The sequence below is a fragment of the Calypte anna genome, chromosome 15 (genome assembly GCF_003957555.1).
Source record: "Calypte anna isolate BGI_N300 chromosome 15, bCalAnn1_v1.p, whole genome shotgun sequence".
NCBI lineage: Eukaryota > Metazoa > Chordata > Aves > Apodiformes > Trochilidae > Calypte > Calypte anna.
In genome coordinates, this window is record NC_044261.1 from 10,543,260 (window position 1) to 10,568,382 (window position 25,123).

Below are 25,123 nucleotides of genomic sequence, written 5' to 3' on the forward strand. Positions count from 1 at the left end.
GCCAGTCTTCTAATTTCTCCAGCTTTTTCCTAATATCCTTCTGAGATTTAGCCACAAACTGAGTTTTTAACAAATTCTCGCCTACTGGAGTACTCAGGTCCAGCCCTGTATACAAATATAAGTTTTTTCTTAACCTTTCTAACCATTCTGTAGAAGTTTCATCCTGCTTTTGTTGTTCTTTAAATGTTTTATTAATATTCTGTCCATGTGGGACGGATTCTCTTTTACCTTGAATAGGATGGATATTAGAAAGAATTTCTTTACAGAAAGGGTGATAAGATATTGTAATGGGCTGCGCAGGGAACTAGTGGATTCTACAACCCTGGAGATATTTAAAAAGAGATTGAATGTGGCAGCTAGTGCCATGGTCTAGTAAATGCAACAGTAGTGGATCAGGGGTTGGACTTGATGTCAGAGGTCCTTTCCAACAAAGATGATTCTATGATTGTGCGATCAGATAGTGCTTCAAAATCGTTTTCTCAGTCCATCTTTGCAACTGAATCAGTCATTCACTTAACTCCTGGGCTTTCTTTGAAGTCCATTAGTTCTTCCAGTCATAAGACAAATCCCCTTCCACTGCTTTCAAAGTCAAGACATCATGCTTTCTAATAATCTGCAGTATCTTTGGTGCCAAAGAACTGTTCACTAGGTTTCTTGATTGATTCTTTTTCCAGGTAGACTTTGCCTCTAGACTCTCGGCTCTGGCCTAAGAAAGAGTCCTTTTCATCCTGATTATTGCACAGAAAAGGCACAAAAATTTCTGGTGACCTCTACAACTCCCATGAGAATTGTGCTTTTTACCTAGGGGTCCCATGATACCCCAAGGGGAGAATGCCTGTCCTGGAACATCTTCTTCCACTTAAAAGCAGATTTCCCCCTCTTCCTTAAACAAAGGAAAACTTGGAATGAAATCTTCCTTTTCGTCTGAAACCATTCATCAATTCAGTTTCTAGCTTCAGCTCAGTGGGAAGGATTTTGTCATTTCTAGAACTTAGAGAACTCATTCTTTCTACAATTGGCTTGAAGGGTTCTGGAGCACGATGAGAATTAGTCTCCCATCTGGCCACGTTCTGCTTGGACCTATTCCTCCATAGGAAGGTGTAGCTCAGTGAGCAGCACTCCAATTCTCTTAAGCTCTTTAAATCAAAAGCCTTGAACTCTGGCAACAAAATCAGAGCAAGATTTTTATGCTTTCAAGTTTTGTTGTGGTCCGGGATTTTCTTGTGTCAGTTCAACGTCCACAGCTGTGGTAGCTGTGCACCAGGGGCCATCACTTTGCCTTTGTGATGCAGGGCCTGGTGCCTGGACACCATTGTCACGGAGGGCTCTGGGGTAACCGCGGGGGTATATAAGCAAGGCGAGCTCTGGGATGCCAGGAGAGCAACTTGCTCAGTTGTTCTGTGTGCCCGTGGAACAGCTACGCTGGCAGAAGAGGCCAAAGTGTCCATGGAGAGAGAGGAGAAGGCCCGCTCCCAGACCACCAAGGGGCAACCGCTCCTGAAGAAGAGGCTCTTGGGGAGGCTCAAGGTAAAAGGGAGAGGCTGGCATGGGACGGGGTCAAACGGCGCTGCCTCGGTGCCAGTGCTGAGTTTGCTGGCAACAGGGGTCCTGGCAGCCACCTCCATCCCAGACCTCCTCCTCCTGCCCACAAGGAGGTGGGCCACAGGCGGCAACCAGGAGTGCTGCAGGGTGGCAGCCAGGGCCAGGTCTCGTCCCTTGATGGAGATAGACTGCCAGAGCTGCCCTGCCCCAAGAACTCTCAAGCCAAGGCCACGGGGAGACACCACGTCCAGGCAGGGAGCCCAGGGGCAATGGCCATGGACATCTGCCCAGCCCAGGAGCTGCTGGCAGCTGGGAGGTGCGGGAGGGAACAGGCTGGGCCGTGGGGCTGCCAGGGCATCCTGGCAGAAGGAAGGACCTTGCACAACAGGGACATGGAGCCACAGGGGCAAGGGCCAGAGTCATTGTAGTCTCTTCTTGGTTTCTCTTGCAGTCGGGCAGCCTGGTAGGCAGGGCGACAGAGGAGGAGACAGCTTGCCAGAAATGCCAGCTGCCTCTCCTCAGGCAGGATGTGGCACCCGGGCAGGCACTCACAGCTCAGCCCTCAGGAGCTGCCAGCACTTGGTGTCAGAAGCCACGTCCCCCTCCAGCTGCACGCTCCACACCTTTAGGCAGGGGCCGAGACAAGGCTGCCAGCACCTGCTGCAAGCTGCCTCCTCTGCCAGCTGCACCCTCTACATCATCGTCTTCAACAAGCAGTTACAAGACTGCCAGCACCTGCTGCAAGCTGCCTCCTCTGCCAGCAGCAACCTTTGCCAGAGGCAGAAACACAGCCATCAGCGCTGCAACCAGCGGCCACCAAGAGGTTGTCTCCTCTGCCCGGGGCACATGGGGTGACCGGGGCACATCTGCCAGGGTGGAGATCTGGCAGCCTGCCCTGCATGGCCCTGGAGCCTCTGTCCCAGCTGGAAAGGGGACAGCCTGGCACGTCCCCAGTGAGCCCCAGCACAAGGTTTTCACTGGGCGATGGGGATACTGCAAGCAGCCAGCAGCACGGCAGGACCGGGCAATACCAAGAAGAGCAGAGGAAGTCTGGGCAGCTGATAGACAACGTCCCTTGCCTGATCCCCACAGACGTGGGAGCACTGGTGTTGCCTGCAGCACCACTGCGCCAGCTTCCTTGGAGAGGGACGCGGGACCAGCATGCTGTGGACAAACGGCACGACGTGTCTCAGAAAGGTTGGCAGTGCATGTCAGGTGCCAGCCCCATAGCAGCTTGTCGGCTGACCAAGGGGCTGCTGCAGATCGTTTGACCATCTGCTCCGCCCACACGGAGCATCTGGAGGACCAGGAGAGGAGCTGCCTGGCCCAGTCCAGTGCAGCCACCCGGCAGCGTCAGCAGGGTGGCCTGGAGGCCCGGCTGCTGTGGCGGCAGGAGAGCGAGGAGGAGGAGGTCCTCTTGACAGAGTCGTGGCGGCTCAGTGTCAGATCCAGGAGGGTGAGTACCAAGGACGGCATGGGATGGGATGGGATGGGATGGGATGGGATCGGATGGGATGGGACGGGACGGGATGGAGGCAGGACAGCACAGGGGGATGAAGCCTCCCTCTGCCTGGATTGCGCCGCTGCACCGCACGGCTCCGGCCCCATCATCTCCCGGCTCTGACAGCAGCTGCTACCGGCAGGGCGCTGGCATGCAGGTGCTGCTGGGAGCCAGGCTGCTTCTACTAAACCCCTCTTTCTTTCCTTCAAGACCTGCAGAGTGAGCTTGAAGGTGTGCCAGCCAGAGGCGAGGCGCAGGGAACTCCTGCATGATGCCACCAGCAGAGAGGACATGCTGGAGTGCATGGAAGCCCCCGGACCCAGCCAGCAGCAACTGGGGGCAAGAAGGAGGACATTCCCCCGGGAGGAATCCAGCTCATCCAGCAACATGGGCACAGAGGCTGAAGAAGAGGAAGAAAATTACCAGCACAGCACATACGAATCCCTGGAGTCCACAGACGTGGAGCCAGCAGCTTCTGCACGGGCCAGAGTTCTTGGCAAAGAGGGGCACCACTTGCCTCTTTCTCCACTGCCACAAGAGGAGGCAAAAGCACCAGCTTGTCCTGCCTTTAGAGAGCTTGACACAGCAGTGGAGGCAGAGAGCCTGGCACCTGTCCCCTGCAGCCCCAGAGAAGATGATGTGGCTCTGGCAGAGACCGACCATTTCATTGTTGGCGATGGTGTGGATAAGGCTGTGCTAGTGACAGAGGGACCAGAGCAGGAGGACACCACGGCAGAAGCTGAGAGATGGGCACCTGTCCCCTCCAGGGCCACAGATGATGATCTGGCTCAAGTGGACACCGACCACTTCATGGTCAGGGAGTCTGTGGCCAAGGCTGTGGTGATGTCGGAGGGACCAGACCAGGAGGACACCACAGCAGAAGCTGAGTGCCTGGCACCTGTCCCCTCCAGGGCCACAGATGGTGATCTGGCTCAAGTGGACACCGACCACTTCATGGTCAGGGAGTCTGTTGCCAAGGCTGTGGTGATGTCGGAGGGACCAGACCAGAAGGACACCATAGCAGAAGCTGAGGAACGGGCACCTGTCCCCTCCAGGGCCACAGATGGTGATCTGGCTCAAGTGGACACCGACCACTTCATGGTCAGGGAGTCTGTGGCCAAGGCTGTGGTGATGTCAGAGGGACCAGACCAGAAGGACACCATAGCAGAAGCTGAGGAACGGGCACCTGTCCCCTCCAGGGCCACAGATGGTGATCTGGCTCAAGTGGACACCGACCACTTCACGGTCAGGGAGTCTGTGGCCAAGGCTGTGCTTATGACAGAGGGACCAGACCAGCAGGACACCACGGCAGAAGCTGAGAGACCAGCACCTGTCCCCTCCTGCCCCACAGAAGATGATCTGGCTCTGGTGGACACCGACCACTTCATTATTAGCGATGCTGTGGATAAGGCTGTGCTTGTGACAGAGGGACAAGGCCAGCAGGACACCACAGCAGAAGCTGAGGGACTGGCACCTGTCCCCTCCTGCCCCACAGACGATGATCTGGCTCAAGGGGACACTGACAACTTCATGGTCAGGGAGTCTGTGGCCAAGGCTGTGCTGATGACATGGGGACCAGAGCAGCAGGATACCACAGGAGAAGCTGAGAGCCTGGCGCCTGTCCCCTCCAGGGCCACAGATGGTGATCTGGCTCCGGTAGACACACACCAGTTCATGGTCAGGGAGTTTGTGGCCAGGGCTGTGCTTGTGATGCAGGGATCAGGCTACCTCTCGAAAGTACAGCAGGACCTCCTAGAAGACATGGGCCAGCAGGCAGAGCCCAGCACAGCCTTTGGCTCCTGGGTAGCACAAGAGGCTGAAGGGACTTCATCACCTCTGGCAGACACTGACACGCCCAAGGCTGAGCCAGGTACGTCTCGGAGGCGAGGGCACGCCTGGCCCAGCCATCCCGGTGAGCAGCACTGGGCACACAGGGACTGGCGGTGCCCCGGCCACCTCTCCCTGGGGAAAGGCCACGCTGGCAGGGGCAGCCAGGAGCCCACCCGTAACCCACCCAGCCCCTCACCTACAGCTCTCTTTCCTGCAGGCACGGCCACACCCCCAGAGGCCACAGCTCGACGGAAACGGTCCTCCCTCTTCCGAAGGGTGTCCAGGGGCGTGCGCAGGCTTTTCCAGTTCTACCGTAGAGCACATCGGAGACAGGAACCCAGCTCCCCTGCCAGCACCGGGAGGGTTCCTGGAGGTGGCCACCAGCCCTGAACCCGCCCCGCCATGCTGTCAGCTGCCTCGAAAGGCTGCCTGTGGATTTTTGAAACCTAATAAAAGCTGACAGCTCCCCATAGTGCTTGTCTGTGTCTGGTGCCTCTCGGGAGAAGTGCAGGGCACGGGGAACCGCTTCCAGGCAGCTGCAGCAGGAGCTGGGCTGGCAGGAATAAGATTGTATCCCCTTCTACCCCAAAGCACAGTGGAGCCAACAAAGGCAAAGGCAGGCTGGGGGCACCCTGGTGAGGCCAGGGATGCCTTCCGTGCTTGGGGACGCTTTCCCTGCAGACAGAGCAGCAGCAACAGGGGCTGCCGGTTCCACGGTGCTCCATGTTCTCAGACACTGACCAAGTCAGTCCTGGCACAGCCGAAGAGGCACTCGGTGAGACAGTGGCAGTGCCCTCACTTGGGGGTTCCCACTGTGCAGCCCATGCCCAGCAGCTGAGGCAGCAGCTTCACCTCAACCTGGCTGAGTGTGGCCCAGGGGAAACAGAGTGGCCCTGGTGCCGTAAGCAGGCTGGTCAAGGAGGACATCAGGCCACCAGACCTGCAGCACCACAGCTTGCCTCTGCCTTGCTTAGCACCATGCAAAGCCCCTTGACTGCTGCTCCCCCTCCCTTCTTCCAAGCTAAAGCCAGGACTTCTGTTTGGCTTTTTTTCCCCCTCAGTCGCTGCCCAAGGCACTGAGTCAGGGAACAATGGGCTCTGCAGCACCATGCTCCTCTTGGTGGACTTGCACAAGCCCACACAACCCTCACTGCCCAGGTGCTTTGCTCAGCGTGTTAAGTATCACTGGCAGGCTTAGAAGGGCCTTAATATCTCCATCCTCTGCCAGGGCAGCCAGAGGGGTAGCACTCTGCAGCAGGGTCCTCCTGGCAGGACAGGTGAATTTATCATTTCTTCTGCTCAATGCGCTGCAGCCCAGGGGGAAGAAGGAACATTTCAGGGTTGAAATGGTCAAAAATGTCCAGTCTATGCACACACTGAAGCCACAGGGCAGGGAACCCTGGACATGCAGCCTGGGCCACCAGAGTCCCCATGAACTTGCTTTCGCATTCCACTGAAGTAGCTTGTGCCCCCCTGAGTCCTCCAGACCTTCCAGAAGGTGCTGAGGAACTTTCTTGAAGCCTTCCTTCTAGTGCAGACTTAAAGGAGGATCTCCTCTGCTCGTACTGTACAGCTGCAGCTTTGCTGATGAGATCAGGCATCCAACAGTTGCTGGTCTCGTCTGCTATCATCCCACCCAGCAAGCACTGGAGTGGTCCTTGCTATGGGCTGCAGGCATGGCTCGCAAAAAAAAGGGAACTATTGATCCTGTTGCCACAAAAATAAAACCCAGATCCGATGCTCGTGATGTGGAATCTCAAGCCCCCCACTTAAGGAACAGCAGCAATACACAGTCCTTCCAAGACATGCACGGAGGACTGTGTCCCTCACACAGGGAGACGGATTGCTTGCCACAGTGCCCTTGTTCCGCTCTGCAAGAGCAACTGGGCACATCTGTACGAGGTGGAGGATCACTGAGAGAGACCTTGGCTTCCAGGGTTAACGCTGGCAGTCAGTGAGGGAAGCAGCAAAGACAATCATGGTCTTGCTGACTGGAGCCCCCCAAGGACATGTGCTCTCATGGGTGAGCGACTGTCAAAATCGGCCTGGAATAATAATCACCACAAAACCCAGAGGTTAATGTTAAAAACCTTTCCTGCTTCATTATTAAATACATAAATCAGCAACATTACCAGTAGAAATATGTATGCTACAGATTTCCACTCTTTAAATATCATATCGTACAAAACGCAACTCGCCTAACAGTATTTCTGCTGAAAGAGACAGCTGGAAGCAGGGAGGGAGACAGAGAACCGAACACACATTGGTAGCAACAGGATGAAATGGAGTGTGAAAGATGAACCGTGGGGCTTTCAACAGGCAGCTGTAACAGCTTCCTAAGCTGCAACAGAGACACCCCTGTTAGATGCAAGGGAAGGACACACTCAGCGGAGAGGTGTGTGATGCAGGGAAGTGCTGCAGCCTCCTGAACAATGTGATACAGCTTTGGAGTGATACACCTTGCTTGGAGTAGGTTGCCTAGACGACCTCCAGAGCTCACTGTGTTCCTGTTTCTGAAAGCTATTCCTGAGGCCTAAGGAAGTTCACAGAGGTCTACTTAAAAAGGTTACCGGAAAAAAAAAAAAAAAAAAAAAAAAATTGAAGCAGCTCCAGAAGGTACCTGGAAGGTTTTGAGAAGGTAAAACTTTTTTAATCTTAGCACTTAAAAGTTCTCAGCTTGCTTTTCCTTGCAAAATGGAAGTTTCGAGAAGTCACATCAATTGCACTGCTGAAAGGGAAAGAAACTCAAATGAAAAGACTTGGGTACAAGATATAGGAAATTAAATGCCATAAAAAGCAAGGTAAAACCAGAAACGAGAAGTTTCCAAAGAACAGAAGAAAAAAACATTCTTAGCAGGAGAGCAGGAATAGGGTTAGGAAACTAAAGAAATGTGTAAGAGCTATTAGTCTCAAATTGATGCGCTCCCAGTGTTAGGAATTAAAGCTTGCAAGCAGCAGTATCTTTACACCATATTTCAATGAAATCTAGTTCTTTAGAACTTCTGCTGGACACCTGAAGAGGACAGATTTCTTCTTTTGCCTAAATGTAAAAGCTTCTACAGAACAATCACTTTCATCTGAAGCACAAATGTGCTATCACAATTGACAAAACCTCCATGTCCAAGGAAATTGAGAAGACTGGTGGAGCTGCCTCCTACATTCAAATAATGCTGCTCCTCTGTCCAGATACTGTATGGGGTTTGGGGGGATGCTCCTTACCTCTTTCTAGTAGGATGTCCATGCCTAGATCCTGAATGAAAGCAGTCTCGCTGGGTGTTGTGGCAAGGACCTGGAGTGCAGGTAATAAGTGTCTTCCCTCTCTCCTGTGCTATGAAGGACATAGAAGTTCTCAAGGAATATAAACCATTAGTGCTTAAGATTTTCAATGCAGCAGATGATTAATTTGGACACTTTTTGTAAAACATCTATTACGTATTCAGTCACCCAAAGAACCTCAATAGTCCATTTCATTTGATGTTCCTGAAGTTGGGCACCTCTCAGTGATGATGTTTCTTCAAGTCACCAGGTACTGAGCACCAAGTTCAAGGACACCTTGCCCTAGCAGACTTGAGAACCTGGCTAACCAGCAAGTTTAGTCACCTTGGCCATAAGTGGTCTGTTAGGAGCTGTAGTGCAGCCCCAGTGGAAAAGGCATTTCCCTTGCTGCTGACCCAGGGCCAGATGTGACTCGGTGATGAAGGGCTCCAAAAGCTCCAAATTCTAGCATTCTAATACAATTACCTAGAATATTACATTGATCATAGCAACACAGACCTGAGGGAGTGACAGCAGAACAGAGGGTCCCTTTATTTTTGGCTGGTCAAGTTCTTCTGTCACTGCAATTATGTCTTAAAGAAACAGCAGTAAAATTGTGCAATAAGGTGACTGCTAAGAAAAAATCTCAGCTCCAGCTTTGTCTCTCTGGCAATCACTACCCGCAGCCTAGGAAGTTGTCCTCTTCTAAAAAATCCACAGGCTCTGTTAGCATGGTAACAATCCCACCTGAGTACAGAGATCTCGTATTTGGGAACCTCCGTGTACTGGCAATCCCCTGCTCCCAGATCCCTCAGAACCACCAAGATTTCACCCCCTCCACTCATGCTTGCACAGAGACCATGTTTTGATCTACTCCACCAAGCTCAGATTCCTGCCTTGGCTTTCTCTAGTCCAGGTTTAGTATCTTGGAAGTCCTGACCTCCTCAAGGCTTGTTTTTAATTTGCTGCCAGGTTCTTACTTGAGACAGCCTGCTTTGGTTTTCCAGGTTTAGCATATTAATATATATTAGTTGCAAAAAACCCCACACTTTTACCTCACTAAACACACAGCAACCCTCCCATCATATCACGCACAGTTCCCTTTTTTTTTTTTTTAAATAAGTATTTACAAAGATTCAGGGTACTATAATGTTAAAAATTCTCCTGCCAACAGCACATATGTCTTTTTAATATAAAGTCACAAGAACAAGTTGTACATTAACACAACAGAAGTACTGTCTAAAACCCCTTTCTCCTCAACAGCTGCCATAGTCCTCCACTGCAGGAATCCACATCTCCCACTGCAGGAACCAGCTGCTCTACTTCTCTGGGACTTATACTGGGGCTGTTCAATCTCCCTTCGTGATCAAGTCCTCAATATATGCATCCAGTTCATCATCTGTATTAATATCGATGTCCTGAAACCAAAAGCACAAGAAATAACAGTGAAAAGTTGATCTAGAAAACCAGTGCAAAAATGGACAAGACAGACCAGCATCAGCATCCTCTGAAACATGTGCCCTGGACAGCCCTTACATCCCAGCTTCCATCGCTCCCTAGCTGCTGACATCTGCTCTGAAGGCACCATCAGCTTTCCTTGCCAGGGCCTGACAGACCACCAGAGCCTGGAAACCAATCAGCACTTGATGCTCAAACAATAAATTTACTGTGCTGACCAGAGTCAAGTTAGTTTTTTGGGGTTTTTTAGCTTTAACACAGTTTCCTACTAGGGAGCAACCCCTTCAATATGTTTGCAGTAGCTTTTCCATTGGGTGGTCCTAATTTTAGTTAATGTTATTTATTTCACACATTTATGCAAACACATATTTGCTATTTTAATTAAATACTTAGTAGTATAACTAATAACTAGATGTCACCATGAAATTTTTCTATTATTATTTGTTTAAAGGTCTGCATGGGATTCAGAATCTAGCACCCACCTTTCTGCCCAAGAATGGGGCAAAAATTTCCTGCAGAACATAGCCTATGCCCAGGGGAATTTTCCTGCAGTCCCATGTTTCATAGCAGAAAGCAAAAAACCTATCAAAGCTGTGCACTATGTACACGCTGTGAAAAATCCATTTGTGAAAATTAATACTTCTAAGGATCCCCAGAGGCAGGCAGTGACAGAAGCCTTGCATTTAGCTGCCCCTGATGGTCTACGCCTAAGCTGCACCCGAGAAGGAGTTGAAGCTTGGTCAAATGCTGGATGCAAACATCTCAAGTGTCTGGAGGCTCTGGGGAAGGTTGCAACTGGGGAAGCTCCTGTTTCACACCCCTTCCTCACCCACCTCCTGCACTTTCTGGAGAAGGGCCACTATGTTAGTCCGCAGCTTCTGCAGTTTCTCCTGTGTTTCCTTGAGCTTTCTCTCTGAGTCACGGAGGTTTTCTTCACAGGCTTTGGCCCGAGCATCAGCACGCATCTGATATGAATTGCACAGGTTCTGCAGGCCTACTTCATACTGTTTGAAATATTCTTTCTATAGAAGACAAAACACAAGAGATGAAGTGTTAAGAAGCAGCATCAAGTGTCAAGAAAACCCCAGCACTCGCAGCCTGAAGCTGCACTCTGGGACTGGCACTCTGGGACCGAGCAGGCCCTGCCTGCAGTCATTACCATGCTCTCACATTTACATTTCTGATTTGCCTACTGCAGGCAGCACAAAGTCACACAGATTTTCACATTCCTCAAAGAGCAGAACTGCAACCAAAGCTGCCTGGATTCACATTAAAGAAGCAGCATGTTTTAAGAACCCTAAAACCACAGTTTTGCTGTAAAAAGATCTCACAGCCTCTGTATACAGTGAGTTTCTTTAGCATAGACCCAGACAATGCAGATTGTAGTAGGAAGGAACTGCACTGGCAGAAAATTCCAGACACGAGCAATGTGTCTGTGGAAGCAGCAGGACAGGTGACTCAAGCAGATGCCTGAACTAACACAGAAAAGAAGACAAAAGAAGACATTGCAAGTGAGGGAGCAGGACACTTTGAAGACTACCAAATAAGCAGGGGCTTTTGTCATTTGGTCAGCTGTAGAAGGCTTCTTGTAACCTACAGATGCCTCCTGAAGAAATCTTCCTTTGTGGCATGTCAGAGGAGAAAAGCCAGAGAAGCCAGTTCCACTTATCTGCACTTCAGCCTGCATTGGACCTTTCAGATACTGGTGCAGGCTCAACCCCAGCTGTTCCTTGCTCAGAGGTCACACCAAGAACCTTAAGATGTGCAGTGAGATCACAGTTTGTCAGCTTGCTCATCAGAAGAAGTGTGAGAGGGGTTGGTTCCCATGTTCTCCCATCTTCAAGATTGCCTCCCCATAAGTTAGATTTCTAAGGCTGGAGGCAAAACCAAGAGGTATGCTTACATACCCTTTCTACAAACCTTCAACCTGGCCTCTCTTTTTTAAAAGCTTAACAGTGAGACAAGAAGTTAGGATCGTAGCAGCCAACATCCTTCCTACACAGATGGGTGGCAATTAAAAAATCCCCAGACAACAACGGTCAAGAGACCACATTTCAGAGGCTCTCGCTATTTCTCAGCTATGTTTTTCTGCTAAGGACCTAAACAACCTTTTGAAGAGTGTGATCTTGCATCAAAAGGATGCACGTTTGCAATAGAATGGAATGTCTTTGGGGAAAACCCCCAAACTTTTCTGGAAATTTTGAACTCACCAAGGGAAATGCCAACAACCCTTCAGAGCTCATGGAACTCAGCTCCTTCTTGGAGATAGGAAAGTTTGGAGGTAAGAAGTACCGCAAACAATTTCTGCACAGGAAAGAAAAACACAAAACCAGAACTGGAGTTCATAAGACTAATGATATGAGACTGCAGCAGCTCTGCAGAACTGCTGTGAACCCACCGAAGGATCTGAACTAGTAAGTCTACTGTTTCTTGGCTGCTGCTGGGACCTGTGGTGTCTGGCTCAATTCTGACACAGTCTGAGGTAGAAGGTTCAGCCACAACAACTTCCTCTTCCTGCTGCGTATCTGGAGCCTGGTACTCAGGAGAGGGAGGCTTCATCAACCTCACATCCTCACTGCCCTTCTCTACCCTGAAAAAATAATATTAAAGGAAAGTCAGATACATTCTTCTTTATTGGCCATACCTGAAAAACTGTTTGCAGCTTTATCAGAACCTGTAACCAGCTGCTACTCTGAGACCTCCATATCACACAACAGCTGCCTCCACAGGAAGATCACATCAAAGCAGACTGTATGGAATCTGTCATGCTCATTCTTTATGCAGCATCTGGACAGACACATACTCTCTGACATGACAGCAACATATTTGCCTTCAGCATCTATTGAAAGCAAGACAAGCCCCTAAAATCCCATAGCTAGAGATAGTTACCAGCGATCCCTGGGTGTGGTGTCTGTAGGAACATAATCAAACTTCACCTTCCAGCGTACTGCATGCTTGCCCAGCTCCACAGCTGTGACACGGCCTGTGAACCACTCCTTGTTCACACGCACTTCCACGTGCAGCCCTTTATCTGCAAGGAGGATGACAGCAAAGATGTTTGCAAACATTCAGATGCTGGAAAGTACATTCTGCATGACCACTAGAGAAGACAGACACCCTCAGCAGGCACCCTCAGCATCTAGATCCCTGGGAATTCCTTCCAGTGGTACGTGATCCATAAAACACTGCTGTCACACAGTTAAGTCCTACTTAAAAACAGTGCAAGTGTGGCATTTTGAGATAGATGGTTTCTCCTGTACTCTGAGCTGTTGGACATGTGCATTCCAGGCTTCTGTTGGCCACTAGGACAATTTGCCACTTGTCCCTAGTGGATCACCTTTGATATAGCTCCCTGGGAACAAGCTGAAGACATGCCCTGCTCTGGCAGAAGGTGCATCCTAGCAATCATCTTTCCTGGGATCTCTCAGCCCCTAAACTCTCACAGCAGCACAGCAGGTCTAGATACAGCCCTCAGCATTTCCCAGCTAACAGAGCTGCATGCTCCATGTAGTTAGGAAGGGTTGGTGCCATCAGTTGACACCATGCAGCCAAGCAGCACACCCGTGAAGGTGATGCAGCCTCATGTTACCCCACCACAATCACCTATTGTCTAATCAAGGTGTTCTAGCCAAAATGTTTCATGTGAGTTAGAGTCATCTTGGGGCAAAGGATGCAAATTTACACTAATTCTTATTTTAATAAGCTCATTAATGAAATCATACATTTAACCAGTGAATCTAGTTCTGCAACAACTCTTTTCCAGTGTTAGATACTGGAGGCATTTCTCACCTTTCTGAGCTTTCTTCAGTTCTGCTAGCTCTTCTTCCCCAGCACTGTCAGTGAGCTGTGAACAGAGAGAACTCAAATTAGTTGCATCCCAACAAGATCATAAACGTTTGAAAAAATATCTTCATCTGGGGAAACAAGTGCACTCTCACCTCTACCACAACCTCATTGAAATCCTTCTTCTCCTCTTTCACTGCCACAAATTTGCCCCGTTTTTTCTCCTTCTTGTGCTCCCCCTCCTCCTCAGATCCATCCCCTGTGGTGGTGTTCAAGGTCCTCTTCCGGGGGGTGGAGGCCTTTAGGAAGTAAACAAATTCTAGCTATAATTGCGTGCTAGCAACCAAAACCTTATTTCAGACAACTTATAAAAATAAGATGCTCAGTATCCAGTATTTTCATTTGATAGTCAATCAGCTTTTCCAGAAGGTTTTGGCAGATGCTACATAATTCTCCACATTATTTCAGTCTGGGGAAACAGTTTGGTCTAGCACAGAAGATACAAAATGTATCTTCATGCAGGGTGTGGAATGGCACCCTAACTCAAAAGTAAAGTAAAAATTATCTTGTCTGACACAGGGACTACATAGGAACTCTCATGTGGCAGATCAAGACAGGCTATGCAGAGCAGCAGGTAAGGAGCTGACAGTTCTCATTCCATTGGGTCTTACCTGTGAGCACTTGACAGTTGCAGATTTCTTTAGTGCTGACACCTTGACAGCTTTTGAACTGGGTGTCTCACGTGAACTTTTGGGGTTCTGCAGAACAGCACAGGGTGGTTTTGTTGTTGTTGCTGGTTTGTCAAGAGTTTTTGAAGTGCTATTAGACTTCCAAGCTGCCACAGTGTGCTGGTGTGTCCTGGAAGTGCTGGCCTCTTTGGAGAGCATGCTTGCTAGTTTGGGAGTGCTGATATTTGGCCAAGCTGAAGAGCTCTTTTTCAACTGACTGGTGGACTTGGGCAGAGGTGTAGGTGGTGGTCTGCTGGGAGCATTCTTGATTACATCAGGTAAAGGGGGAGACCGTGGACGCTGAGGTCGGGTCTGTGACTGGGAGTTCTGAGAGAAATGAGAGTACAGAGAGAGGATGGAAGAGTAAGGAATTGCTTTCCAGAGCTGCTAAGGATATAGCACAGAAAAGCACAAAGGCCACAGCAGTATCCTATTTACCTCCCCTGAAGGCCGCATGGTCACTTCCAGAGGCAACTTCTTTAAATCAGCTTGACACCGAACTGGAGTGGTTTTCTATTAAGAAAAATTAAAAATTCAGAAATGCCATCTTTAGGAACTGTCAGGACCTGCCTGAACCCAGCCCAACAGTTTTCCAGTTTAAAATCAACAATTACAAGAAGGTGTGTTCTGTATCCTTCATGCTTTCATCTAACACCAGCAGTCACACGGTGGTGAAAATGAAATGAAAATGAAATGCATGCTGAGATGCTTGTTTTCTGCTATTAAAAGAACCCTTAACCCATGAAGAAGCACAGGTGGTATTAGTGACAGAGACAGACATGACTCTGCATCAGCCACTTGCACTAGGAGGTCCCTCAGACCTCCTGTGCTTAGCCAGGTACCTCCAGACTCACCTGTAGAGCTTCCAACTTTTCCTGCTGCTGCCGAATTTTCTCTGTCAGTTGTTTCTGCTTTTCCTCCTGTGATTTCAAGTCTTTCTTCAGAGTTCCCAGTGGTACCTTCTGCTTCTGCTCTGGAGCTTCACATCTAGCATGAAGGGAATGCAAGAAACCTCAGCAAAGACTGTCTCATGCACACAGCACTGTCCCCATGTCCCATCCCAAATGCAGCAGTAAAAAACCACTTTCTGCAGTAACCACAATATCAAAACCTGGTTTTCTTCTTGGCAAATACATACATGATTTAGGGATCAAAAGTACAGGTGTTAAAAAACATACTACATATGCTGGAAGCTACCAATTCAGAGCCCAAGAGCTAAGCAAGCTTAGAAACAGCTGCAAGTGGTTTTCTATTCTGTTTCTGTACTCGGGACTTTCACAGCAATTTTTCTTCCTAACAACTTTTGTCTTCATAGCAATTCCTTTTTTTACAGATTTCCTTTCCATTTAGGAAGGCTTAGTACCAGCAACCTGTGCTTAAGGTGTCATTTACATGACCTTTTCAACAGAAGATGCACTTAACCTTGCTGCCCAACGCCACAAAGTTTTCCTTTGCAATATCCCTTAACTATTTGCATTTTGCATTCTGTTCAGCTTATGGCCTACAAAACAGTAGCAAGTGTCCTACTCCCTTAGGGCCTCTCAGGTGCAGAATGCTGGAAGAGTCCTTGAGAGGAGGAAAATGCAGGTAGGAAATACATGAAGGTGGACTGGCATACCCTTCAAATGCCACCAGGAGCCCTGACAGAGGAAGGAGATGGGACTGAGGTGTTCCTAGGTTTATCTCCTGTCACAGAACTAAGTCATGGGGACATACACAACAGAATCAACCCCTTCAGGGCAAAACCATGCAGGGATGATGTGAGACAGGAAAGCAGCATGTAAGTGCTGAGATAGCTCTAGCAAACGGCAAGAAATCCAGCTGATTCCTGCACTGCCTTGGAGCCAAGCCACTAAAACCTTCTGGCAAGTGTAAGCTTGACAGATAGAGGGAGGACCCTGCCCAAGAGGCTCAGGATTTTATTAAGAACAGGCCTGCCAATGGGATGCCCCCTAGTCTGTAAGATACATACTGTGGTAAGCTTTGTCAGTGGAAAGGAGCACAAGGAGCAATTTCTCCATCAGCCTCTTCTCAGCTGAAGCACTGCAGGGGAATTTTTCACAGACCAGTTACATCCTTAGCTAAGAAAGCATCTGCCATCTGTAAAATGACTGCCTGACACCAAAGCTGCAATGTCAAAGATAAAGCTGAACAAGTGGCATCATATGCAAATTTCCCAGCAGAGAAATGCCATCTCCTGTGCCACTGCATGAATTGAGGCTGAAACCACTGTTAAGCTGCATCTTAGAGAACAAGAAAGCAGAAAAAAGCCCGTTAGTTCTGCTGACAGGAAAAAAATTAAGACATGACATTCAAAATGACTAACTGCATCCTTGGAGGCATCAAGTCAGAACAAAGGAATTATCTTAGAATAGTCTGCAACTCAGCACCAAAACTGGCAATGCTCAAGAAGCCTTGAGCCAAAGAATCATATTCATCTGGTTTCAGCCAAGAGTCCGAACACCTTTTAGGACTGGATTTAAGGTAGGAAAAGGGACATGGTCCCAAGCCTTGCTATTGCTTCCATATGGGGGCTGGAGATGTGGGAACCTCTTCTTGGGCTGGCAGATTCAGCCCTTCCCAAGCAGTTTATTAGGAAGAGGACATCCTCAGCACAACCACGGTCTTTGTAGCTCTGCACCAGGGCACAAATGCATGGAGCAGCAGGGAAGTTAGAATTGGTATTCCTTCAATGAGAGTTGCCAAAAGGAAGAAGCCAGAAAATCAATACTTTCCAAATATCAACTCCAACACTTCTGTGTAGCTGCTTCATCCACAGATGTTAAAATTTTGATTCCAGTTAAAAGTTAACATCTGGAGTCCTTCCCTCTGACTTTAAGCACTGAGCCAAGGCACCTGAATTACAGAGAAGCTGCTTCCCTCATTCCATAGCAAAGACAGGAATCAGTTCTAGTGGTGTTTCTCTGTACACAAAAGCAGCAGCCAAGAGCAACTCTCTTTCTCATTCAAATAAATTACTAGATTCTACCCAACTTTTAGAACTGTGAAACACATCATTGGTAAATGAATAGTTGTGTTGCTCCCTCAAATGTGCAACCCTGAGGTCACTGCAACTCCGAGGTGTTGCTGCAGTTTGTGTGCATAATAGATCACAGCTACAGTAGCAATGAAGACAATTGCAAAGACTCCTCTGAACAAAGACTCTCAGCCTGCACCTATGACTATTCTTCAACTGCTGTCTATGCTACCTACAATAAAGTTAACAGGCACAAGCTAAGGCTACACTCTTATTCCCAGTGGCAGAACAGAAAAACTATAAAGGAACTTAATTTCACAGTATAACTGGTTGAGGTTGGAGGGGCCTGTGGAGGTCATCTGGTCTAAGTCCCTGCTCAGTTCATACAGAACTGGTTGCCCAGGATCATGACCTGGAATACCTCCAAGAATGAAGACTGTACAACCTCTCTCAGCAATCTGTGCCATGAAGGAACCTGTTCAGAGGGAACCTCCTGTGCTTGTTTGTGCCCATTGCCTCTGGTCCTGCCACTGGGCACCACTGAGAAGAGCCAGGCTTTTTTCTCTTTGCAGCCTGCCTTCAGGTATGTAAATATACTGATGAGATCTCCTTGTGCCTTCTCTGCTCCAGGCTGAACAGCATATACTGGTGCCAGCAGTTGTTCCTCCTCAGAGCAGGACTCTGAACTTCTCCTGGTTGCACCTCCTGAGGTGCATGGACCATTTCTTCATCCTGTCCAGGCCTCTCTGGATGGATGCATGACCCTCTGGCATATCAGCCACTCCTTCCAGTGTAGTTTCACCTGCAAACTTGCTGAGGGTGCACTCTGACATTTGTGTATTGCACAAATGCCCAATCAGTGTGTCAGCTCCAAACACATCCATCATCACTACTTTTTCACAGAATGTGAGCACAGATTAAAGGTACAGAATTACTGTCTAGTACTCCAATTGTTCTCAAAGAAGAGATGACTATTAAAAAAAAAAGTGCAGCTAAGACATGCTGCAGCAAAGTCTTTGTATTACCAGATTCTTACCTGTCTTGTTCAGGATCAGGGTTCATAGAGCACACCCAGCTATCAGGGTAATTCTTCTCCACTGAACTCAGCTGGAATGGGAGAGTTCGCCACTTCAGACATACATCTGTGGGACAAATATTTTACAAGTCAGAAATCTACAGCCTAAGCCACAAAATCTTTTTTTTTTTCCACAGCACTTCTCAAACCCATTAAACACCCTAGAACCACACTTATTTCCACAGTATAGCCAACAACAATAAAATCAGTGGCCAAAAAAAAGACACAGCCACAGGATTTACTGAGTCAACTGTTGTTTCATGCTCACAAAATGCTTGGAGGAAGACCCCAAGTCTTGTACAAGGCATCCATAACAACAATTTGATAAAGCCTGGTATCAACCAATACTAAAGGACCATACTCACACTCACTGCTGCAGTGACAGCATGAACAAACCAAACTGAGCAGCCACTCCTGAAAACACTGCTCATATCACAAGTCAAGCTGTCTCTTACTGGTGTCAACACAAAACAAGCCAAAAAAACCCCACCCTAATCTTGCAATTTTTGATGAGCCAGGAAGCCAGATTTGCTCCTATTTGACAAAAGAACTCCACAAGACTGGACTCATATTCCTTACCGCATCCTCATCACCAAGTCTTGTGGGGACAACTAGGTCAATGGAGTTTGGTGTCCCTCTACTAAGAAACCAAGCGACTGTGTTGAGATCTCTCTTACCCCAGCAATGGCTGAGAACTTGCATTAAATTTGAAAGGCCAGGGTATTAGAACGGAAGTTACTTGGCCATTTTCCATTTCCTAGGGGGATGTGTGGCTTTGGCCAGGACCAGTTCATATGACTTAGTTCTAAGTCCATTCTCAACACTGCTATTGGCCATACCTTCTCTGCTCCATAAGGATACCTGAAGAACATCACTGATAATAAACTACAAGAAAGGAACCTTATGGTAAGATGTCTAAGTGTACCATCAAGTATAGACAACGGCAACTCACAGGAGACAACCCCTAGAAGCAGATAATCATTGCAAAGCTCATCTCAAATCTCCCACCCTTGTAGCTGCTCCCAAAGTACAGCCAGGAGCCCCTCCTCCCTTCCCCAGAGGCCCAGCCTCCTAATCACAGCCCCGCTGGACGCACCGCACTGAATCGTGGTAGGGATCTCCATGGCTCTCCGGCGTTTGTAGCGCAGTTCACTAGATGGAGGCTGGCTCCAGTTTGCTGATAAATAACCGAATTCATCCCAGAATTTGATGATACCTCTCTGGGCTGGAAAACAAACAAGCTGCCACTCAGTACGAAGACTTTACCACAAAAATCACCACTTGCACTCTTGGGTGCCCTCCCCCTTAGCTGCCTTCTGGCCACCATAGGTTTCCATTCCAGCCCCTGGTAATGTGCAGCTTCATTACCTATAGCAACATCCTTCCAGTACTGAGCCAAATGCTCTCCCATGGCCTTCAGCAAGTGTCGATACTCTTTGGCATCAGCAAAGTCTTGTTTATTATGGGTTGGCTCCAGAACCAAATAGGGCACATCCACCACGCCTACCACTCCACCACATGCCCTAGAAGATAGATGCAGGACCAAGAACATCATTAAACTACGAGGTTGTTTTTCAGAGAAGCAGTATTGAAAGTACCAGGTTATACACGCACTCATTCACCCATCCACCCATTCCTGCAGCAGTACTGGTTTTAATTCATCAGATCTCTAGATCAGACTTCAGCTGATATGCAAAAAGTAAGGTGGGCTCAAATGTTTAAATTTGCTTCCAAGACCTCTTCGCCCTGTCCCTAGAATGAGGCAGTATCACTAACAGTATTCATCATCCTCAAATATCAGCACTGAGAACAAGCTGCAGGTATGACCAAAATCTCCACAGAGAACATTCTAACAAGAAAACAGGGAAATGTTGGGAAATATTAAAGGTAATTTACATGTCAGAATCCAAACTAAAGGCTGGCAAAATGAGTAAGCCTCATGTTTGTGAAGAATGATTAATGCAGGACAAGGTTATTACACAGCCTAAATTATATGCAGGAACATGCCAGGCTTAAGCAAAAAGATTGCTGAGAAGACTCCAAACTCACATGCCACCCTCCAGCTGCGGGCCCACCTTCTCATACATCTTTATGAGTCGACTGCAGTTATAAATGAACATGCCATCCAATTCACGCTGCTCAATATTTACACCAAAGATAAAATTCAATTCTTTGGGCTCCTTCAGTGCACTGTAAAAGAATGAAACAGAGCCTCAGAGATGCTGAAAATAAAATTAATTTTTTGCTGTTATTAATCATACAAACATAGAATGGTTTGGGTTGGAAGGGACCTTAAAGATTACCAAGATGCAACCCCCTGCACAGGCAGGGACACCTCCCACTTCCAGGGAAGGGGCATCAACAACCTCCTTAAGCAACTTATTCCAGTATTTTACCACCCTCATGCTGAAGAATTTTTTCCTAATAGCTAAATCTACCCTCTTTCAGTTTAACACCATTAGCCGTTGTCCTGTTACTATCCTCTCTGGTGAGAAGTCCTTCCCCAGCTTTCCTGTAGCCCCCTTCATGTACTGGAAGGTGCTTTAGGGTCTCCCTGGAGCCTTCTTTTCTGCAGGCTGAACAGACCCAACTCTTTCAGCCTGTTTTCATAGCAGAGGTGTTCCAACCCTCTAGTCATCTTACCTTTGTGGCCCTTCTCTGCACCCTCCCCAACAGGTCTATATCTTTCCTGTGATGCTGTCTCCAAAGCTGTATGCAGTACTCCAGGTGGGGTCTCCCAAGAGCAGAGGGACAGAATCCCCTCCCTTGCCCTGCAGGCCATGATTCTTTTGATGCAGTCCAGGATGTGATTGGCCACCTGGGCTGTGAGTGCATGTTAATGGCTCATATCAAGCTCCTCACCTACTGCCACCCCCAAGTCCTTTTCCTCAGGGCTGCTCCCTATCCATTTACCCCCCAGCCTGCATTTGTGCCTGGGGTTGCACTGATCAAGTTGTGCAGGACCTTGCATTTGGCCATGCTGAACTTGCTGAGGATACACTCTATCCCATTGTTCTTGTCTCCAACAAAGATGTTAAACATCCACTCCAAGGAATTTTGGTTTGTTTTTTCTAGATGTAGTAAAGCATGGAAATTAAAATTTTGATACAAAACTAAGTCTTGATATTCAAATTCTGGGAAAGTTCTCATAATTACAAGTTGTTACAATGCTTAAAAGTTTGAAAATTTCTTAAGTTAGAAAGTTGAGAGATACAACACAAAGCCTAAGCAGAGATTTTTTCTGGGAAATAACAGGATAGCAATTTGCATGATTTCTACATTATCTATGCAGCAGATACCTTCAACAAAAGTCAGCCTGAAGCATGTTTGTGAGCACAAATTTCTGAATCTGAATCTATTATCAACAGGAATTTTATCTCCTGCAATGCAGAAAGCCTCAAGAGTTTTATATCTGTGCTATAAATCAAAAAACCTAAATTTAGCACGTTCCACATCCTCCATGAAATCTATGCTGAGGATTTTTCATAATGAGGATCCTCTGTTTCAGACCAAGGGTACCACCAAACATGAGATCCAACCTTTTCACTACTGTGAGGCATGGTCTATACCACTGTTCTACACACTTCCCTCATTTTTGACTTCCCTTATTTTTCTCCCCACATAAAATTCTTCGCACTTATGTGCTTTAGCTCATTTAAGAATTCGATTTCTCTGTAAGTGACTGAAGATAATGGAATTCTTCCAAATGATCTGTTGACTGCTTACGAATATCAGATATTAAAAGAAACTCATCTGTGCATCCATCAGCACTGTACAACAATAACCTGCAGATATAAGACACAAATCTGTCTTAACAGACAAGTGTTTCCAAAAAAGTCCCTGAAGTAGATTAATTTCATGTTCATTTTCTGTTTAAAGTAATCCTTTTCCTCACACAGATGTATAGGGACCATGTAACACACTTTTCTTTAAAAAAGATGACTCTAAAATATGTTACTAGGAAAACACCTGGGTTAGCAGCTCTCAGTAATTTTAAATGTAAACCTCTGCAAGAGGTGCTTTGAACACTGCCAACATAGAATCTTGGCTAGAAAGTTACCCTTTTGGTCTCAGATCATCCAGGTAAACTACTGTGATTTGAGGGCATGAGTAGGTATGGCAAACACCCATGTCAGGGATTGTCTTTTTCTAACTTTTGGCAAAGGCTGTAGTGCCTTAAATTTCAAGTAGTAATGTGCACTGACCTACTGAAGAAAAACACCTGAAGAAAACAGCTTCTGCAGCAGAAGTTGCTACATTCTTGAGATCACATATCTAGCACTTTCAAACTAAAGCTTTATTTATTTATTTATTTGTAGCATCTTAAGATGCATTAAATCTATCTCTGGCAACAAGTCTGAGATAGTTTCTGACCTAAGCAGCCATGTAAACTAGCATGCAAAGCAACCTGGTGGGAACAGAGACTTGGTATATACAAATCCCTAACTTTCTCAGACTCAGCATTTGCTTCAGGAGCATTTGTTTACAGCTTAATTTGTGAAATGCATATGAAAAATTTGCAAAAAGCCTGCATACAAAGAGTGGAGTATTCCTGTGAGTACATTGACACTGAAGTTAATTGCAACCAGAACTAAGAACAATGTCTTCGGATTTCACAGCACTGACTGTAACAGAACTCACCAAGTTTTTACAAAACACCTCTACAACTTTATAAGACATTTCACTGTAACTTGCTAACATTTGTTTGCCCTCTTTTGAATCTTACCTGCAGATGAAAAAGGCCAAGAGTGAAAAACTGATGTGAAAAACAGGTAAAAATCTACAGAGCGTAAGCCAAATCCAAAGACGTTTTTCAGCAAGTAGGAGGGGAATAGCAGAAGCAACCTGAACTGATTGAGCACACTCAGGTTTAACAGCCAAGGGCATACAAGATGCCCACAGATATTTTAGCTTTGAGCTCAGCTGTTGCCTCTACCACACCAGCAAAGTGAGAGAGACATATGAGGATGCAGAGAGAATAGCCTGGGAAAATCAGAGCTCTGAACCCCTGTGCACTCACCGCTGCTTTGCATCCTTGATCCTTTTCTTGACATCAGCCTCCCGGCGCATCGTTATTGCAGAGTTCTGGACTTGACGTAGTGTCACCTGCAAACAGGTATCACACAGTAAAACTGATGCTGTGAATCTCATGAAATTAACTCACGTCTATGTTTTTTCCCCTTCAAGAAGATGTCAGAAATGTCTTTAATATAAAGCATTCACAAATGGTCAAGAATGACCGTCAACACACTTTTACATTTAGGCCAGCATTGGGATGCTTAAGCTGCTATACAGTTGCTTGGAAGAAAATGTTTTGATGTAACTAAACATTAAAGGTCACTGAAATCAGACAGTAAGAGAGGCACAGGATAACTGTCAGTGAAGTGCTGCCAAAGCACAAGGCTTACCCTGGACTCCCTCGTGAGATCCCCTCCAAGGCGCAGCTCCAGGGCACGGGCTTTACTCTCAGCCTCACGAGCCTTCTCCTCCGCTGAAACACAAGGTAAAAAGCATGATATCAGCCATTCAGCACAGAGTATGGTAAAGCATTCACCTCAGGCAATTTCCAGCCTTTGCTGGCCTGACATGTACAAGGGTACCAAGCTAACACAGAAGGGTACAAAATAAAACCTTACACGTAAGAAAGCATCACTGACTTGCTCAGAGGTTGCAGTCAACGCTGGCCTAACAGCAGGGCAAAACTTTGCCAAAGCATGTTTAAAGGAGGAAGTTCCATGAGGAAGGCAGGGAGGAAATTAAAAGAGTAAGGATGTAAACAGTACTGCCTGCTCCACCTGGAAGCATGAAGGCAGAGAAAGGCTCTCAGAAAACAAAGACTGAATTCAGGCTTGAAAAGCGGTTACATAGACAAAATTTCTTGCAGAGATGAAGGGAAAGAACTACTCTCAGAAATGTATTTATCTTTGGTAATTGTTACATTTTGCCCAGAAAATTACAAACCTGCACTACACACAAAATAGGATATGTGTATGTGCAAGAGGACTAGAAGAAATGATTAAGCACAGGTTAAAAGAATGGTGACGGGCGCAGATACTGTTTGGAAATAGAACCAGGAGGTACTGAGGGATGGTGTGGCTATCAGCAAGGAGAACAGCAGGAGGCAGAAGCACAGCCTGTGAGCCAGATCACTCCTTACTCTCACAAAAGGGAGACAGACGAGGCTGTGAGATGCCCAAAACAAAGAAACACAACAGTGAAGGAGCAATCTTGCCTAACATTTACAGAAGATGAAGTAAGCAAGAAGGTGACAGGATGCCACTTGAGTGCTGGAGGTTACCAAGCACTTCCCCAAAAAACCAGTGCTCATTTGCCAGCAAGAAGGAATCCAGATGCTGTAGCCAGTATCACAGTGGTTATCTACTGTCCTCCATGCCATGGTCAGTGTTACTTCTGGAAATGCATATTTTTGCTGAGTGCCAGTTATGGGAATGCACACAGGCACAGTCAAATTACTTAAGTTAATTACAAAAAAGCCCCTTTCCTTTCTGTGCAGTGTTACATTTGACTTTTATTCCACTCCTTCCCAAAGAAGCATGCTCTGAGGTTCACAGCAGCTTACCAGGAACATCATAGACAAACTGTACTGTGCAACCAACTTCATCAAGATATCTCTTGCTGGCAATGGCAAAACCAGAATGTCTCAATACAGGATTCTGCCTTGGTTCAGAAATACACAGAAAGCAGCTGATGGTCTTTCACAGCTACCTTGCCCAGAAATGGTACTTTTTTCTTGGGTCCATTCACTACTTAGGGATTTAAATGCTACAGCTTATCACATGAGACAGGAAGTCAGTTCTGAGGGAATGAAGAGTGGCGTTTCCTTATCTTAAAATATAAGATATGTCTTCAACTCCTGAGTTGTGGCCCTTTTTGGATATGCCAAAGCCACCTCCCAAATAGCCATAGCTACCCATACTTTTTTCCTTTCCATCCCAAGAGCTATTTTTTGGTTA

The 25,123-nt window shown here is 47.2% G+C and overlaps 1 protein-coding gene across 4 annotated transcripts in view; it reads right to left on the reverse strand.

The window, feature by feature from the left end:
• Window positions 1-7,506: 7,506 nt before the first annotated feature.
• Window positions 7,507-25,123, reverse strand: part of MORC2 (MORC family CW-type zinc finger 2) — a 38,943-nt gene continuing 21,326 nt past the window's right edge. For 3 of the 4 annotated variants that reach the window (XM_030460451.1, XM_030460452.1, XM_030460453.1), the window contains 16 exons: window positions 23,558-23,640; window positions 23,170-23,255; window positions 20,199-20,339; window positions 19,518-19,672; window positions 19,246-19,374; window positions 18,111-18,216; window positions 14,952-15,084; window positions 14,536-14,610; window positions 14,041-14,424; window positions 13,525-13,668; window positions 13,376-13,430; window positions 12,476-12,617; window positions 11,985-12,176; window positions 11,797-11,890; window positions 10,420-10,608; window positions 9,291-9,546 (listed from right to left, as the gene is read on the reverse strand). In XM_030460451.1, coding sequence (XP_030316311.1) covers window positions 9,478-9,546; window positions 10,420-10,608; window positions 11,797-11,890; window positions 11,985-12,176; window positions 12,476-12,617; window positions 13,376-13,430; window positions 13,525-13,668; window positions 14,041-14,424; window positions 14,536-14,610; window positions 14,952-15,084; window positions 18,111-18,216; window positions 19,246-19,374; window positions 19,518-19,672; window positions 20,199-20,339; window positions 23,170-23,255; window positions 23,558-23,640 — 2,177 coding nt within the window. In that variant the 3' untranslated portion in view covers window positions 9,291-9,477. Of the gene's footprint in view, window positions 9,547-10,419; window positions 10,609-11,796; window positions 11,891-11,984; window positions 12,177-12,475; window positions 12,618-13,375; window positions 13,431-13,524; window positions 13,669-14,040; window positions 14,425-14,535; window positions 14,611-14,951; window positions 15,085-18,110; window positions 18,217-19,245; window positions 19,375-19,517; window positions 19,673-20,198; window positions 20,340-23,169; window positions 23,256-23,557; window positions 23,641-25,123 lie in introns of all 4 variants that reach the window. The other variant, XM_030460450.1, reaches the window with a different exon arrangement.